Source organism: Canis lupus, chromosome 16 (assembly GCF_011100685.1).
Source record: "Canis lupus familiaris isolate Mischka breed German Shepherd chromosome 16, alternate assembly UU_Cfam_GSD_1.0, whole genome shotgun sequence".
In the NCBI taxonomy this organism is placed as follows: domain Eukaryota; kingdom Metazoa; phylum Chordata; class Mammalia; order Carnivora; family Canidae; genus Canis; species Canis lupus.
This window is the reverse complement of record NC_049237.1, coordinates 9,284,529-9,300,576: the sequence shown is the minus strand read 5'-3', so window position 1 is coordinate 9,300,576 and position 16,048 is coordinate 9,284,529. Positions and strand designations below refer to the sequence as shown.

Genomic DNA, 16,048 nt, shown 5'->3' with positions numbered 1-16,048 from the left:
GGGTGACGGGCACTGGGTATTATTCTGTATGTTAGTAAATTGAACACCAATAAAAAAAAAAAAAAAAACGAAAAAAAAAAATAGATGCATATAAGACCATATATTTACAAAGTCACATGTAAACAAAAAATTAAACTTTATAACTTCTGTTATCGGGGTTAAGGAATGATAATAAGGTGAAATTTCAGGGAGGGGGTAGTAGAGAAAGAGATTGATAATGTGCCACAAACCAAGTATGATGAATTCAACCTTCTTTGCTTGAATTGAAAATGAAACAAGACAAAACTCAAGGTTACCAATAATCTCTGTTTTGCCAAGTGCAGGAATCATCTCCTAGTCCTTTTCTTACTAGACTTGGTAGCATTCAACAGATAGTTGACAGCACACTTTCTTGAAAGGCTTTTCTTCTAAGAAGATCATGTTACTCTTCTACTTAAAATTTTCCAATGGCTCTGGTTTCATTTATAATAAAATCCCAGCTCCTTACACCATTCCACGTAAGCAGGCCCCTATCTCCCTCTCAGATGTGTCTCTCTCCACCTTGCTCACCGTGCTCTAGCCACTCAGACCTTTCTTCTAACTCACCAAGTTTACTCCCTTCGCAGACTTTGCACTTGCTTTTCTTTGTTATATTTTTCCTTTGGATCTTCCCAAAAGATTCTGGTCTCGACTCAAATGGGTCTTCCTCTGAGAAGACTAAAGAAGGATTAACATAACATTTCAACTGCAGTACATTCTACCTTTTTATGTTGATTGCCATTGCTATTGTCAATTAAGGTTTCACCTATTGTTCAACTCCAAAAGGCAACCGTCTTACCATATTCATTTTGGGGAAGATGAGAAACAAGAATTCGGAGACAATTCTGCTGCTCTGCCGCTAGGACATAACACTAAAAGAGAAGCACTAAACAGTGGGGTTGGTTTGTCCCTTTTCTATAAATATATGTCTCCATAGGTGCAATATTGCCATACCCTGGATTGAACATTAATATTAAACATGAGATTTAAGAGTTCGTAAAATTATCAAAATGCTGTGCTGGAAATGCTGTAGATAGTAATTTTTCACAAAAAAGGTATGAGTAGCTGGATCTCACCGAATATTTTATATACAACAAAACAAAATGCTTGATCTTATAGCATTACAGTTAGATGATATGAATACCTTAGATAATCTATGATTTTACACAAAGATATTCTGACTTTGCATTCAAGGGGAATTTGACTTTGACTTCTTCACAGCTTCCTCAAAGGCCCTTACTACTGAACAAGAGTATTTAGGATTTACCAAATTCCCAAGAAAATGCGTAGGTAGACGTGCTCTACCCCTAAAGAAATCCCAAAAGCAACAAAATTAATTTTTTCTTACCTATTCAGTCTGTAACTGCTAAGGTGGCTATCCATTTCAAACTAGTGACTGCAACCGGTTAGAAGACTATGAAATTAATTTTAAAGGTCAAAGCAGCCTTTAAGAAAAATTAAACAGGCTATAACAGAATTTAATTTAATTTAATTGAAAGTATCAGGGCACCTCATCAATCCTTATTCAAGGCTAGAATCCAGGAGGAAGAGCTGATATATAAGCAGGTATTTCACTCCAATTCCTGGGTTAATTTGTTGGACAGATTACATTGTACAGTCTAATTTTATTTATTATGACTACTCATGATTTATAAAATTGTGTACCAGGGCATTTTATTTGTTGATAGAAGATCTAGAGTTTTCAATTGAGTTCCAATAAAGAACTTAATGTACATTTTTGGGAAAAGGTGTGTCATCATGTATGGTGTAGGTGTGCACTATATGTGTGTGTGTACTATTTATTAATCAAATTTGTGTAAATTGTTCTCAAAGAAGTTGCTTTATTATTAGAAGAAAAAGAAATAATAAAGTGAAAAATACAGGATCTGTGTTCAGGTTTACTTGCTAGATTTGGAAGTGCAGTGGAAACACTGAGGAAAAAAATGTTACTCTAATAATCAGAAAACAGATTTTACATTTTAAAGAAAAAGAGAATGCAGTTCCAACAAGAGAAAGATTAATACCTTCAAAATTAAAGGACATTTGAAAATATAGCATATAAGTCCCTAAAATATGTTAAGGAAACAGGCATAAAGTTATTGATGCAGTTTCTCAGTTGCTTCACAAATATGAGAAAGACAATCTTTGTGTTTAGTTGTGGCAGGAGAGAAATGGTTCATACTAAGTGCTAAGAAACCACTTCCTCCAATATGTTGGTGCATATGTTTTTGGTGGCAAAGCAGCTGATAAATTCAAAATTATGCTTCCTGGCAATAACACAGTATCAACTCAATTACCATAGAACATTGAGAAGAATCAATGATTACCATGGAGTTATAGTCCAACTTGATGAGAGTACTAATTCAGTGAGTTCTTTAATACTTTTATGTCAGATATGTGTAGCAAGACCATTTTATAGAGGAGTCTGTATAGAGAAAAATATAGTTAAAATTAGAAAACAGCATTTAAGTCAATAAAAAAACTTCATGCAGTTTATAATGGATAACAATGCATAAAAAGACCTGTATACAATTTATAATGGGATTGCAAGTAATGGAACAACAACTATGATCAGGAAACCATAGAGATCCAAAAAAATTGTTGAGGGACGCCTGGGTGGCTCAGCAGTTGAGTGTCTGCCTTTGGCTCAGGGTGTGATCCCTGCGTTCCAGTACTGAGTCCCACATGGGGCTCTCTGCTGGAAGCCTGCTTCTCCCTCTGCCTATGTCTCTGTCTTCCCTCTGTCTCCTATGAATAAATTAAATTAAAAAAAAAGATAAAAATAAAAATCAAGCTCAATAGTAGACCGGATATACATGCAGCATTGTCTTCATGCATTCTAGACTGGAATCAGCCTATGAACAGGCATAAACTTCCATGGCTTTAAATAAAATCTTTACTAATTTGCTTCTGTACTATCTATATTAAGCTTGGTTTCTACATTGTATTATAAACACACTTATATTGTATTAATTTTGTTCTTTATTTTACACAAGTTTTGTGAATGTGTACGTGTGTGTATACTGGGTTTCAATGTAGAATCTATTTCTGTGAGTTGTTCAAAAGTTGGGAAAACTATGCGTTATAAGTTAGAAGATAACTTTGGAAGAGTAACACCTGCTGAATGATTTGGCCCACAGATTACCAGTTTGCCAGTGTAGTTAAATTGTGGGTGATACTGACTATGCATTCTGTATGAAGTACAGAAAACTTTTTATTTTTTTTAAAGATTTTATTTATTTTTTCATGAGAGGCACAGAGAGAGTGAGAGAGGCAGAAGCAGGGAGCCTGACATGGGACTTGATCCCAGGTCTCCAGGATCAGGGCCTGGGCTGAAGGCGGTGCTAAACCGCTGAGCCACCTGGGCTGCCCTGAAGTGCAGAATTTACTTTGTAGGTAAGTTGCAGCCAGGACAAGTAATGACGTAATAAAACGTGTTTTAGAAGCATCAATATAGGGGATCCCTGGGTGGCTCAGCGGTTTAGCACCGCCTTCAGCCCAGGGTGTGATCCTGGAGTCCCGAGTTTGAGCCCCATGTCAGGCTCCCCGCGTGGAGCCAGCTTCTCCTTATGTCTCTGCCTCTCTGTCTCTCTGATGAATAAATAAAATCTTAAAAAAATAAAAAAAGAAGCATTAATATAGTCGCACTGCAAGACTGGCAGGAAGAGACGGAGGACAGTAAAGGGCTACTAAAGGACACTTAAGGGCTCCTAAAACAATGTAGAAATGAGACCACCAGGGCACCATCAGAATGGGAGCCACTGCAAAGAAGATAATGGAGGTAAAACATACCACCAAGGAAAAATAAGAGCAGTTCAGAGGTGGGAGGGACCCCTCGGGACATCCTTTCCATCGCTTATCTTCATACAGTTAGTAACAGAATAAAAAAAAAGAGAATTTGTCTATAACGTCATACCGACGCCATTGAGACTGTCTATGACGCCATACCGACATTAAGACTTTGTCTATAACGCCAGTGACTACATTGAGAATTTGTCTATGACGTCATACCGACTACATGGAGTATGACGTCATAGTGACTCCATCAAAGAGTCATCAATAGGTGTTAACGTCGTCAATCCGGTTAATGGGATGAGCAGAAGGCGTGAGTTCGCTTTAGGATCTGGAGAAGAGTCCGGGACCTCGGGTTTGCTTCCTATTCGATGGAGGAAAACGGGCAAGAACTCCGTCATCCTTTTAAATCTGAATCCCAAGGAGTTCCTCAGAGGCGTGCCCACGGCCCCGCTCCGCCTCGAGTCGGGCGCGGAGGCGTTCTGCCTCCAGAGCGCGTTCCCTAAAGCGCCACCAAATCGTTTTGAGAAGCGTCCCGTTGGTTTCGACAGTTGAGGCTTCACGGACGAGCCCGGGACTCTCGGTTTACTCAGTTACCCCAACCGCGAAACGTTACGGAGCGTTTTCACTGCGGTGCCCCGCACTGAGCGGCCCGCGCGGCCGGGCCAGGGCAGCCGGCGGCGGTCGGGGCACGCGAGGCCCGTGGGCGGCCGCCGCACCGCCAGGCTGGCTGCGGGGAGCCATTTCCTGGCCTCCCCGGGTCCCGGGGCGCCGGGCGAGCAGGCGCTGCGGCGGGTCCTCGCGTCCGCCCTCAGCCCCGTCTCCGTCTCCTCCTCGCGCACCCCGCTTGACAACCCCGGTCCCCTAGAGCCGAACGCGGGAGGCGTGTGCCGCACGGGCCCCTCGCGCGCGCCGCCGGCTTCCGGGTGCGCGCGGGAAGCTCGGGAAACCCCAGACCCCTCCCTTTTAGGAAGGGCGCAGACGGCGTCTTCGTTTCCAAGGAAACCGGCCCTGCCACGACGTCACTTCCGCTGACCTGTCTGGACTCCAGACTGTTGGGAGGAAAAGAGGAAAACTGAGCCACGGCCACGACGGTGGACGCGAGCGTGTCCTGTCTGCGCATGCGCCCGCTCAGCGGCCTGCTTCTATTTATGTGGGGGATCCAACATGGCGGCCGCGGCGACCCTGGCGATGGCGGTGGAGCCCATCAGAACATAGTGGCGGGGAAGGGGGCCCGGTGCGCGCTCACGGTGGCGTCGGCAGAGACGACTGAGGGTGGTGGAGGGAAGAAAAGCGACGGGAAGCAAAAGGAAGGGCGGGCAGGCAAGCAACTCGGCGTAGAACCGAGCGCCGGCTCGAGCGAAGGCGGAGGGCCAGAACAGTGGGGATGGCGGAGCCACGCAGAGTAGCGTTTATTAGCCTGTCACCGGTGAGGCGGCGCGAGGCCGACTACCCGGGGGCCGACCGCGAGCCCGAGCACCCTCGCGAGCCCCCCCGGCTGGAGCCGGCCCGGGCGGAGCAGCCGGCCCCGCGGGAGGCTGCCCCCCGGGCGGACGCGCAGCCCCCGCCGCGGGAGAAGCCGCTCCCCCAGCGCGAGGTCAGCCGCGCCGAGCCGCCCATGTCGCTGCAGCGGGAGCCCCCGCGGCCCGAGCCGCCGCCGCCGCCGCCGCCGCTCCCTCAGCTGCACTTGCCGCCGCCCCCGCCGCGGGAGTCGGCTTCGCGGGCCGAGCCGCCGCAGAGGCCGCCGAGGGAGACGGTGCGCCTGGAGCTGGTGCTCAAGGATCCCACCGACGAGAGCTGCGTGGAGTTCAGTTACCCGGAGCTGCTGCTGTGCGGAGAACAACGGGTACAGAAGATTCTCCCTCACCCCCCAGACCCTGGGAGCCTCAGGACGCGTCCGCCTTTACCAGTGGTTCGCACCTGCCGACGCCCGCTCCGCGCGTCTTGGGTCGCCTGGGAGGGTGGGCTGCAGGGCTGCAGGGCTGCAGGGCGCGGGGGCCGAGCGGGTGGACGAGTGCTGGGTGCTGCTTCCCCTCCCCCCCGCTCCCCCGGGTCGGCTACGGCTCCCACCTGGCTCCGCCGACCACCCCCCCACCCCCCGCCTCCCTCGTGCGCCCGCTCCGGAGGCCGCCCGGAGCCGGTTTTCCTCTGCGCCTTTCGAGACCTCAGAATTGACTCCTTTCTGCTCCCCACACTAAATTGGGGGCGGGGGGGGGTGCTCTGCAAGCTACGTGGTTGGCTTTTCCTTGCGGAGCTCCAGCAGTCGTTCCAGTAGAAAAGAAGAAAAACCTTGGGGGACACGCCCCCCAATGCAAGCAGCGAGATAGTGTCACCCCTCCATGTCATCCTCCTCTTCATCACTGTTTGTTATGGTTGGCGCCTGAGTTGTGCTTGCGTGCGTGGGCTGTTTCTCTTCTTTGAAGGGGTTTGAGAGTAAACGTCTTCAGACTGAAGATTCCACTGTAGGAATGATGAAGTGGGTTAGTTATTTGGTTCTTTTTCTCTCACGTTGGTATTGGTAAACCTATTTAGCTTTGTCTTCTCTATAGAGTTGTTGTTGTTGTTGTTGTTTAACTGTGATTGAATGGAAGGTGTCTTCTGCTTTATTGGCGCCGACCCATAATACTCCTATTTGAGTGTATATCATTAGTTTATAGGTCCAAAAGCTGGAGGGTGTTGGTGTTGCACGGGCCGTTGTAATTTTTGGAGAATGATGGGAAAAAAAAACAAAACCAAAACAGGTTTGGCTTTTTAGGGACTGTCGAAAATACATAGGTATGCCTTCGATGGAACTAGTGAACAAGGGAGATAGGAGAGAGGTTTGTTGGTGATGGTCATTTTTATTATAGGTTTTGGTGGTATTTAGAAGTAAGTTAGAAAGGGAAACGTAAGAGAACAATTTCCTCTGTTGTTTAGAGATTATGCTCTTTATCAGGTGTTGCTTTAGCACAGGTCTAATGGATCCCAGAAGTCATTTGTTTTCACTCTCAACTATCTTTATAGTTGAATGAATGATTCTTTAGTTTAAAAATATGTTAAACAGTGTCCCTGGGTTTTGTTTATTTTAAGGCCAGTTAATCTTTTGATCATTATTTACAAATATTGTTGTGTGGTCAAATCAGTACTAAATGTTTGCAACCAAAATGACTTGTTAAGGGTAGAGATCATTTTGGCCATTTGCACAAACATTGTATCCTTCAGATTCACTCTAGTGCCCCTACTATTTATAAATGTGATGTTATTTCTTTTTTTCCCCCACAAGAATTTTGAAAACATTGGACCGGAGCATTTTTCAAATAAATTGTATTTGATCTCCTACTCTAAGTGAGTTTGCAGTTTTACTCCTTAACCTACTTCATAAATTGTGGATGAAAAGCATCATATTTGGGCAAAAGTACGTTATGGTAGCTAACATTTGCTGAATTCTTCCTGTGTGGTTGCTAGACACAGTTCTCAGTAAGGTACATGGCTTATGGAATTTAGTCCAGCAGAGCTCCTGGAGGTAGGAGCCATTATCCCCCCACCTAACAAATGAGGCTAGTGCACAAAGCACGTAATTTTATTAGTACTTCTTTCCATACTAATACCAAATCTTAGTCAAACAAAATTTCTTAAAATTGTATAGTTTAAATGTAGAGGATCCTGCCAAAGTGAACTAAAATGAGAATTATGGTAGACATACAGAGATTTCTGTATGAACCTCTTTAATGCTATGATACTCATGCCATGATAAATTAATCATAGATATATGTTTAAATTATGATAAAAAAGTTAATTTTGACACCCTGCCTTGTTAATCTAATAATCAGAATTACTAGTTTTATGTAACTAGTACATGAAAGATAAATAATTCAGTTTAATTTTTCTGTTTATACTATCAATTTAGGGTTATATTGGTCAAATTTTCTTATATATTCAGCCACATATTATTTGTTGCATTCTGGACAAAAAATACAATGCACATTTGTGACCTGAGTTTTGGCAGATTTATCTATGATTACTCCCAATGAACATATTTATTACATGAGGAATTATAGAAAACATTTCTCTAAACGAGGTTGTCATATTTCCATGAATGGAAATCCTGGTAGTAGAAACCAACAAAAAGCAAAATGAGATCAATAGAATTGATCTGCAGAATGGTGATTCTCAAATTTGGTTTTTCTTCCCCTCAAGGGAAGTCTAGTTATTTATTTATTTTTTTTTTAGTTATTTTTAAGGATGTTTAATATTTTCTAAATAGTCTAAATTTTGAGTTGTTGTAATTGAACAACTTATCACGTAACAGTTTAAATAGAAAGAGGGAAAGAGATCGTATAAAATAAAAAAGATTCTAAATCTTGAAATAGCCACCTTGAATAAGATTTTAGTTTATGTTATTGGTATAAATCTGTGACATGTGAATACCATCTATATTGGGATACATTTAAATCACCCCCCCTTCATAAATACAGAATAAACACTAAAACCTTGATGAACTGAATGCAGTCAGAATTTTTTGTGTACTCTTATTTTTTTTAATAATAAGGAAAAGCATAGTTAAATGAGCGTATGTTGGCAAAGTATGAAAAAAGCCCTTCTTGTCAGGTTTAAGGACACAGGTTAACTAAACCCTTAACCTTGTTACCTCTGTAGACTACTAAGCCCTGATTGAAGTGGTTCAAGATGATGACTGAGGCATTGCAATCATCTCTATCCTCAAAGATAATTTGTTTACCGTTTCTGGCTAAAGAGTAATAGTACAGAACTTAGAAATAAGTTCTGGCAGTAATTTGATAAGCAAGTAAATTTTGTTTAACTCTTAGTAAACCAGAGAATCCGTTAACCAGAATATCCACTTGTGAACATGATTAATTGAGCATTTACTATGAAAAGAAAAATAAGTTATTATAGTGCCAATGTAGTTAATACTATTAGAGAATTCTGGGCTATTATGTTGCTTGTCATACTGCATATTTTCAATAATGTGAAAGATCTGAGGATGGTGTTAATGAGTTAACATCAAAGGACAAAATTATTATAATGTTATTACCTATGGGTAGTTGATAATTTTGATATTTACTGATTTGCAGATAGTCATTTCACCTGAAAAATAGAAAGATTACTTAGAGCCTTGATTGTGGGTAGGGGTTTATTCCTTAAATCTGAGAGAAAAGTGAGTCACTTTTCTTAACTCTATTTTTATAGACTATCACTTGCTGGGCTGAAGGCAGCGCTTAACCCCTGAGCCACCAGGGCTGCCCCTCCCCCCCTTTTGAATTGAAAACCTCTATGTATAATGAAATGTGTCTGCTAAAATAGTAAACTTGAGTAAAGGACGTGATTTATCTTTTTGTTTGTTTTGGTAAATAGATGGTGAATGTGGGATCCTAGCTGTGTGTGTGGTTTTTTTAAAGCCATGTATTATGTTAAACTTTCATCCTCCCCCACTAGAAGGAAGCCACAGTAATGTAACTTTTTTGTTTGCAGGTTTCACTTTTCTTTCTTTCTTTTTTTTTTAAGATTTTATTTATTTATTCATATTTATTTATTTATTCATGTGAGACAGAGAGAGAGAGAGAGAGAGAGAGAAAGAGAGAGAGAGAGGCAGAGACACAGGCTGAGGGAAAAGCAGGGTCCATGCAGGGAACCCGAGGTGTGGGACTCGATCCTGGATCTCCAGGATCACGCCCTGGGCTGAAGGCGGCCCCAAACCGCTGTGCCACCCGGGCTGCCCAGCTTTCACTTTTCTAGCTTTGTTTAAAAGTAGTATGTACTCCCTGAATGAATATCCATGGACAAGAAGGATAGTGGTATAGATTGAGGTTTTGATGCTGAGCCTCACCAGAAGGCTGAAGCAGCTACAGATACCCGTGTGATGTATAGCTCAGGGCAGATGATTCAGTGTTGATGCTGATTAATAACCTGGAGATTCTTTGAGAAGTATTTCCTGGCCAAAGCGGTTATCTTTGTTGGGAAGATCTCAAACTAGAGTTATGAGTGGGATTTTCATTTTCACTTAATTTTCTTGGGGATTTTTTTTTTTTTTGGTCTTTTTATTTTGGAGAGGGGTGACCACAGACCATTTTGTGAGAGGAGACTATTTGAATTGTTGAGTTCTTCACCACCGAAAAACTTGAGAATGTGTAAGAATCCATTAAAGCTGCAAGTGTTTTTCCTACAAACCAACATTTCTTTGTAGTTACTTTTAATGCTTCTAACTTACTTGTGTTAATATTTGGAAAATTTAACTCTTAAGTTTAAGGATATATTCAACTCTGGTTGAAGTAATATTAATACTTCTATTTCTTTTCCTATTTACTTTGAATCAGAAGAAGCCCATTCACACAGAAGACCCATTTAATGATGAACATCAAGAGAGGCAAGAAGTGGAAATGTTGGCTAAGAAGTTTGAAATGAAATATGTGAGTATAATATATTTGCATTTAGGTAATTTTACTTTATTGGCCTTTTTTTTTTTTCTCTCGGTGACTGATTGGGAGGGCTTATAATATCCACTGCCCACTTTATTTTAGTCTCATAAATTGCATCCAAATAAATGGCTAGACAAAGATTCTGATAGGTTTGTGATGGCTATAATAGTAGCCATCATTTATTGTACTCCTTCTAGAGTCCAGACAGCTTGCTTAACATATATTATCTCCCATTGTTATAGTAAAACTACATTATTAAGTAATATTGACCATATTTAACCCATGAAGAAACTGATGCTCTGAGTTCAAGGTTACACAGTGGCAAGAACCAGGCTGTTTAGCCAGATCTGCCTGGCTCTAATCTTTTGCCTTTTCTACTGCCATTGAGAAGGCTATTTTAATGCCTTTGGTGTAGTAGTTCTCAAGCCTTCCTGCCTCATTAGAGTTTAAGAGAATGAATGTGTGTATTTCTAGGATACACATTTCTGGGAGCAGAATCAATCAGTAGCAGCATGACATTTCTTTGAAAGTGTCTTATTTACCTTAAAAATTCATGTACATTTTACATTCTATGCCATAAACAGATTGATATTTGTTTTAATATAAAAGTAAATTCTGATTACCTGATTGTGAAGTTGCTTAACATTTTTCTCACATTTTTCTGGTATAATTGAGATTATAGGAAATCTCTCTCCCTCCCCATGTTTATCCTATGGTTTTACTCCATGGCCACTTTGCTAAAACATAACTCAAGAAAAGCAAGACACCTTCTTGTTCTTCTGTGATGAGCATTGGAAAGTATCTCACAGAAATAGGAGGTCAGCTTACACTGGCTCTGTCGTTCATGTCATCCTCCAGATGCAACTGGGATCTTGGTTGACAGTTGTTGGCTCCTTGTGCTAATGAATAATCTGTTTGGGGTCAGGGAAATATATGAAAATACTTTGGAATGTGAGTCACTGTGTGGGCCATACTTGACCACCAACATATTGTCCTTTGAGGAAATTATTTAATCTTTTCAGACCATGGTTTTCTTTTTTTGAATATTTTTCGAGGCTCCTTCTGGCTTTATATTCTGTGACTATATGATAATTTTAGGGATGGACTTGTGGGTGTTTTGATGGAAAGAATAGCAAAAATTGTTACTTAAACTGTAGTGTTTAATTACAATATAATGTTCTCAAATTAGAAATCCTAACATACTGTGGCTTTTTTTTTTTAAGATTTTTATTTTTATTTATTTATTTTTTTTTAAAGATTTTATTTATTCATGAGAGAGAGAGAGAGAGAGGTGGAGATACAGGCAGAGGGAAAAGCAGGCTCCATGCAAGGAGCCTGATGTGGGATTCGATCCCGGGTCTTCAGGATCAGGCCGTGGACTGTAGGCGGTGCTAAACCGCTGAGCCACCCGGGCTGCCCGAAGATTTTTATTTTTAAGTAATCTATACACCCAGTGTGGGGCTTGAACTCACGACCCCAAGATCAAGAGTTGCATGCTTTACTGACTGAGCCAGCCAGGCACCCCTATGGCTTTGTTTTACAAGTTAATACATTGGTTAAATTTAATGTTTTAACCAGGCAATGTATTTACATGGTTCAGAACTCAAAAGTTATGGAATGAAAAATCTTTCATTCTGTTGTTCACCTACATAATCTCACTTCCTAGAGGCATGTAACGTTTTTTGGGGTCCTTCAGAGATATTTTATGTATATACATATATTACCCCCAGCCCCCACATCTCTTTTTACATATATTACAGAATATACAATTCTACTCTTTGCTTTTTTCAGGTACTCTAATTTGGAGATTTTTTTTTCATATCAGTACAAAGAGAGTTTTATTTTTTTTTATTTTATTTTTTTTTATTTTATTTTTTTTAGGGCTTCATGGTATTCCATTGTATGGACATACCACAATTTATTTAACCAGTTCCAAAATGATCTGAGTCCTTTCCAAAAATTTGCTCTTATAAATAGTGCTACACTAAATTACTTTGTAGCATGGCATTTCACACATTTGCAAGTTTATCTGTTGGACAGATTCCCAGAAGTAGAATTTTTTAGGTCAAAAGATTTATGTGTTTATTTAGTTTGGGTATATATTACGAGTTTCTAGTTACCAATTTCCATTCTCTCCAGCACTACATTAGAGTACTTAATTTTGCATAGGTTATGAAACTACGGATTAGAATTGTCCTTCACAAATGGAAAAATTCCTAGCATATGATCCTATAAGTGTTGTGATTCAGTATATGATGTATTGCCTCAGAGTTAGCATTAAATATTTTTGGGGAGGGGCAGCCTGGATGGCTCAGTGATTTAGCGCCACCTTCAGCCCAGGGCGTGATCCTGGAGACCCAGGATTGAGTCCCATGTCAGGCTCCCTGCATGGAGCCTGCTTCTCGCTCTGCCCATATTTCTGCCTCTCTCTCTCTCTTCTGTGTTTCTCATGAATAAATAAATAAAATCTTAAAAAAATATATATTTTTGAGGAGCCTTTGGATGGTACTTGGCATGGAAAAACCAATGTTCTGAAGAGGTTGGTTGATGTGTAAAATTGAGTTCCAAATAACTGGGATATCTCCAGGTACTGTCATTGTGCAGGGATAAAATGTTGCTCTTGTTATCTGTATTTGCTCTCTTGATTTTTATTTTACTCACTGTCTTGTTTTCATTCTAAGTGGAGGATTTAAAATGTCTTACCTTATGAAGCTTTTATGCCCTATGCATATTACAGATATTAAATATGTGTATTATAGCAAATTATTTGGACTCTTGTAAGAAAATCATCAAGCTAAAAGTGACCTGAGAGAAGACACCTCATTCAGCTCTAGGCTCTGGGCTGTCACAAAAGATCACTCCTAAACAACAAAGATTTTTTGGTGTTCAGAGGTAGCAAATTCAGATGTCTATGTCTGTTTATACTTATGCATATATTATATGTATATGTAAATTTTAAATAAAGAAACTTTTAAATATTGTATGTAAAATCTTGTAAAATGTTAACCCACCAAGGTAACATTTCCCTTAAAAAAATATTTTTTTGCAGTGACAAAAAGAGGTCTCAATTCTTGGAGGTTTATAAAACATAAAACTGGCCACCTTCTCTTCTTACTTTTGTTTCCTTCATGTTATAATTTAGATGTCTTTATCATTATTTCTGAAATTCACTTAAGGTCACTTCTAGTTCTTTGTTTTTTGGAACAAGAGGTATAGTTTTTTGTATAAATAATAAAGTAAGCATTTGTATTGAATGTACAAAGGGGCATGATACTTGCCCTCTCCTGGAACTTTCAAAATATTTGGGAAGATGAGACATATATATGACACACAAATGTACTACTGAACAGTAGTGTGTAGTGCCTATGGAATCGAATGACTGGAGATTTGAAAGTGAGCAGAAGGGCCAGTTCCATTCTTGAAATTGGAAGGAATTTTAGAGACTTTGGTCTCATTGAATGGATTCTTCCAGTCTCCTGTGGAACCACATTTCTCTGTAATCCCTGGAATAGCTTTCCTATCCTTTGTAGGATATCGAGTGGATAAGAGGCAGCAACAATGTATTGAAGGGGAAGGAGCACAGGATTATGAGTTAGCACAGCTGGATTCTGCTCCTGTCTTTGCCATACTAACTAGCTGGGTGACCTTAGTGAAGGCTCTTGGCGTCTTTATGCTTTGGTATCTGTGAGGGGAAAACAAGATCTGCCTAGCCAACTTTATATTTATAGCATGGGTTTTGTCAACGTCAGATGAAAAAATAGATTTTTAATGTTGGAAATATTTAAAGTGCTATCTAAATATGAAATGATATTTAAACATATCAAATGATATTAAACATATCACTCTTGCAGAGAACTGCTCCATCTTATTCTGTAGATGTCATAAATTCTTTTTAACATAAACATGTATGGGATTTTCAAACTCTATTAACTACTCTGCTGATTTTGATTTTTTTTAGTTCAGGCATTCTGTTCCAAATGGCCTTTATGTTTAGTCCTTCAATCACTGTTTACAGGTTTACTAGGGTCATCTTAAAAGACCATAATACACATTATTTGGAATCCTTTAAGATAATCATTGAGCCAAAAGTGGCCTGGGAGAGGATACTTTGTCTAGTGCTAGGTTCTCACAAAAGATCATTCTTAAACAATCACTGAAGATTGTTATTGACCATAGTTTACTGTAGTTCAGGAGTAGCAAATTCAGATGTCCCCAGCATGTCCACTGAAGCATCGGTAAAGCAGGCCAGGTAGGTGGACAGTGAAGCTGGAGGATTGTCTGAAATAGGAAACAGGTGCTATTCAGCTTCAGCCCTTGTCACTTCACAGGGACCTGAGCTTAGGGTTGCCGGATCTTTACATTTCTCCAAAGAAGGCTGAAATCTGGATATTCCTCTTTCTTTTCTTACTTTTAAATGTTGGCTTCTGGTTAAAACACCTGCTTGACGAAACAAAACATCTGTGGGGCACATCCGGCTCTCAAGTCCTAGTTGGAGGCATTGGTATACTTCACCACTTTTTTTCTAATTTATTTAATTCATCAGTCCATCTACCCTTACATTCTTTCTGCCTCTTCTTTTCTGTGAATCGGAGGGGTTGGAACAAGTGGGAGGGCTTGCCATTTCCATTGTGGAGGAGGATGCATTTGCAGGATGTTTCAGAGAACTGAGCAAGTTAAACTCCATTGGGGGTTTTCAGATACAAATCTGATTCCCTGAGGGGTGGCTGGGTCTATAAGTGATGTTAGCAATGAATTGAGTGGTTTTTGGAAAGCGTGGAGGCAAGTTTATGGGCTTCTTGTGGTCTTGAGTATGTGTAGCTGTTGGCAAGTGCTGGAGAGGAGTTGTGTGAAGTGGAAAAGGCCATCACTCGTGGGAGAAGGAAGGAGAATTGTGGAGTTTGGGACGTATCTTTTCACTTGTAGCAATTGCTTGGGGAAGGAGGATTGAGACAGTTTTGGTAGTTGAAATGCAGTAATAGAAATTATAGGGAGTGTAAAATTATAAAAATAGCACCCTGTATTGAATTGTGTGTTTTTTCCCTCTATCTTGTTTTTATTGCCTTGTCTTGTTCCCCTTATGTTACTCTCCAGGTAATGTGACAATGCATGTTCAGCATCAGTTGCTACATATTTTCTTGGGAAAAGCAATAGAGGGATCCCTGGGTGGCGCAGCGGTTTAGCGCCTGCCTTTGGCCCAGGGCGCGATCCTGGAGACCTGGGATCGAATCCCATGTCAGGCTCCCGGTGCATGGAGCCTGCTTCTCCCTCTGCCTATGTCTCTGCCTCTCTCTCTCTCTGTGACTATCATAAATAAATGAAAAAAAATAAAAATAAAAAAAATAAAAAATAAATTAAAAAAAAAAAAAAAGAAAAGCAATAGAACTATTCGGTACTTAATTTTACCTCGAGTATTCTAAGTTGGTTATTGTACATAAATCTTATTTCAGAGCTAAGTCCAACTTTGAACACTTTCCTATAGGCTCCAAATTTTTCTTGTTGGTTACTATAGGAAGGAAGTATGATACAGGTTAAAGAGGCTTGTGTTCTTTTCCTCATTAGCAATTTTTTTTTTTTTAAAGATTTTAAAATTTATTCACGGGAAACAGAGAGAGAGTCAGAGACCTAGGCAGAGGAAGAAGCAGGCTCCCTCCAGGAAGCCTGATGCGGGACTCAATCTCAGGACCCCAGGATCATGACCTGAGCCAAAGGCAGACGCTCACCCACTGAGCCCCCCAGGTGCCCCCTCATTGGCAATTTTAAGTCTCCCAATGTTTAAGGTAAAAATCCTACTTTGCTGAATATCCTCAATTTCTAACTCAATCTTT

The 16,048-nt window shown here is 40.7% G+C and overlaps 1 protein-coding gene and 1 long non-coding RNA gene across 5 annotated transcripts in view; one reads left to right on the top strand and one right to left on the bottom strand.

The window, feature by feature from the left end:
- Positions 1–1,845: 1,845 nt before the first annotated feature.
- LOC119869538 lies at positions 1,846–4,485 on the bottom strand. The gene is made up of 2 exons (XR_005371253.1): positions 3,811–4,485; positions 1,846–2,443 (listed from the first exon to the last, which is right to left on the bottom strand). It is a non-coding gene; the product is annotated as an uncharacterized LOC119869538 (long non-coding RNA).
- A 350-nt stretch (positions 4,486–4,835) lies between these two features.
- UBN2 (ubinuclein 2) overlaps positions 4,836–16,048 on the top strand; it is an 87,142-nt gene continuing 75,929 nt past the window's right edge. For 2 of the 4 annotated variants that reach the window (XM_038559418.1, XM_038559417.1), the window contains exons 1-2: positions 6,267–6,290; positions 10,122–10,214. In XM_038559418.1, coding sequence (XP_038415346.1) covers positions 6,279–6,290; positions 10,122–10,214 — 105 coding nt within the window. In that variant the 5' untranslated portion in view covers positions 6,267–6,278. Of the gene's footprint in view, positions 5,657–6,266; positions 6,291–10,121; positions 10,215–16,048 lie in introns of those variants that run through there. The other 2 variants (XM_038559416.1, XM_038559415.1) reach the window with 2 other exon arrangements.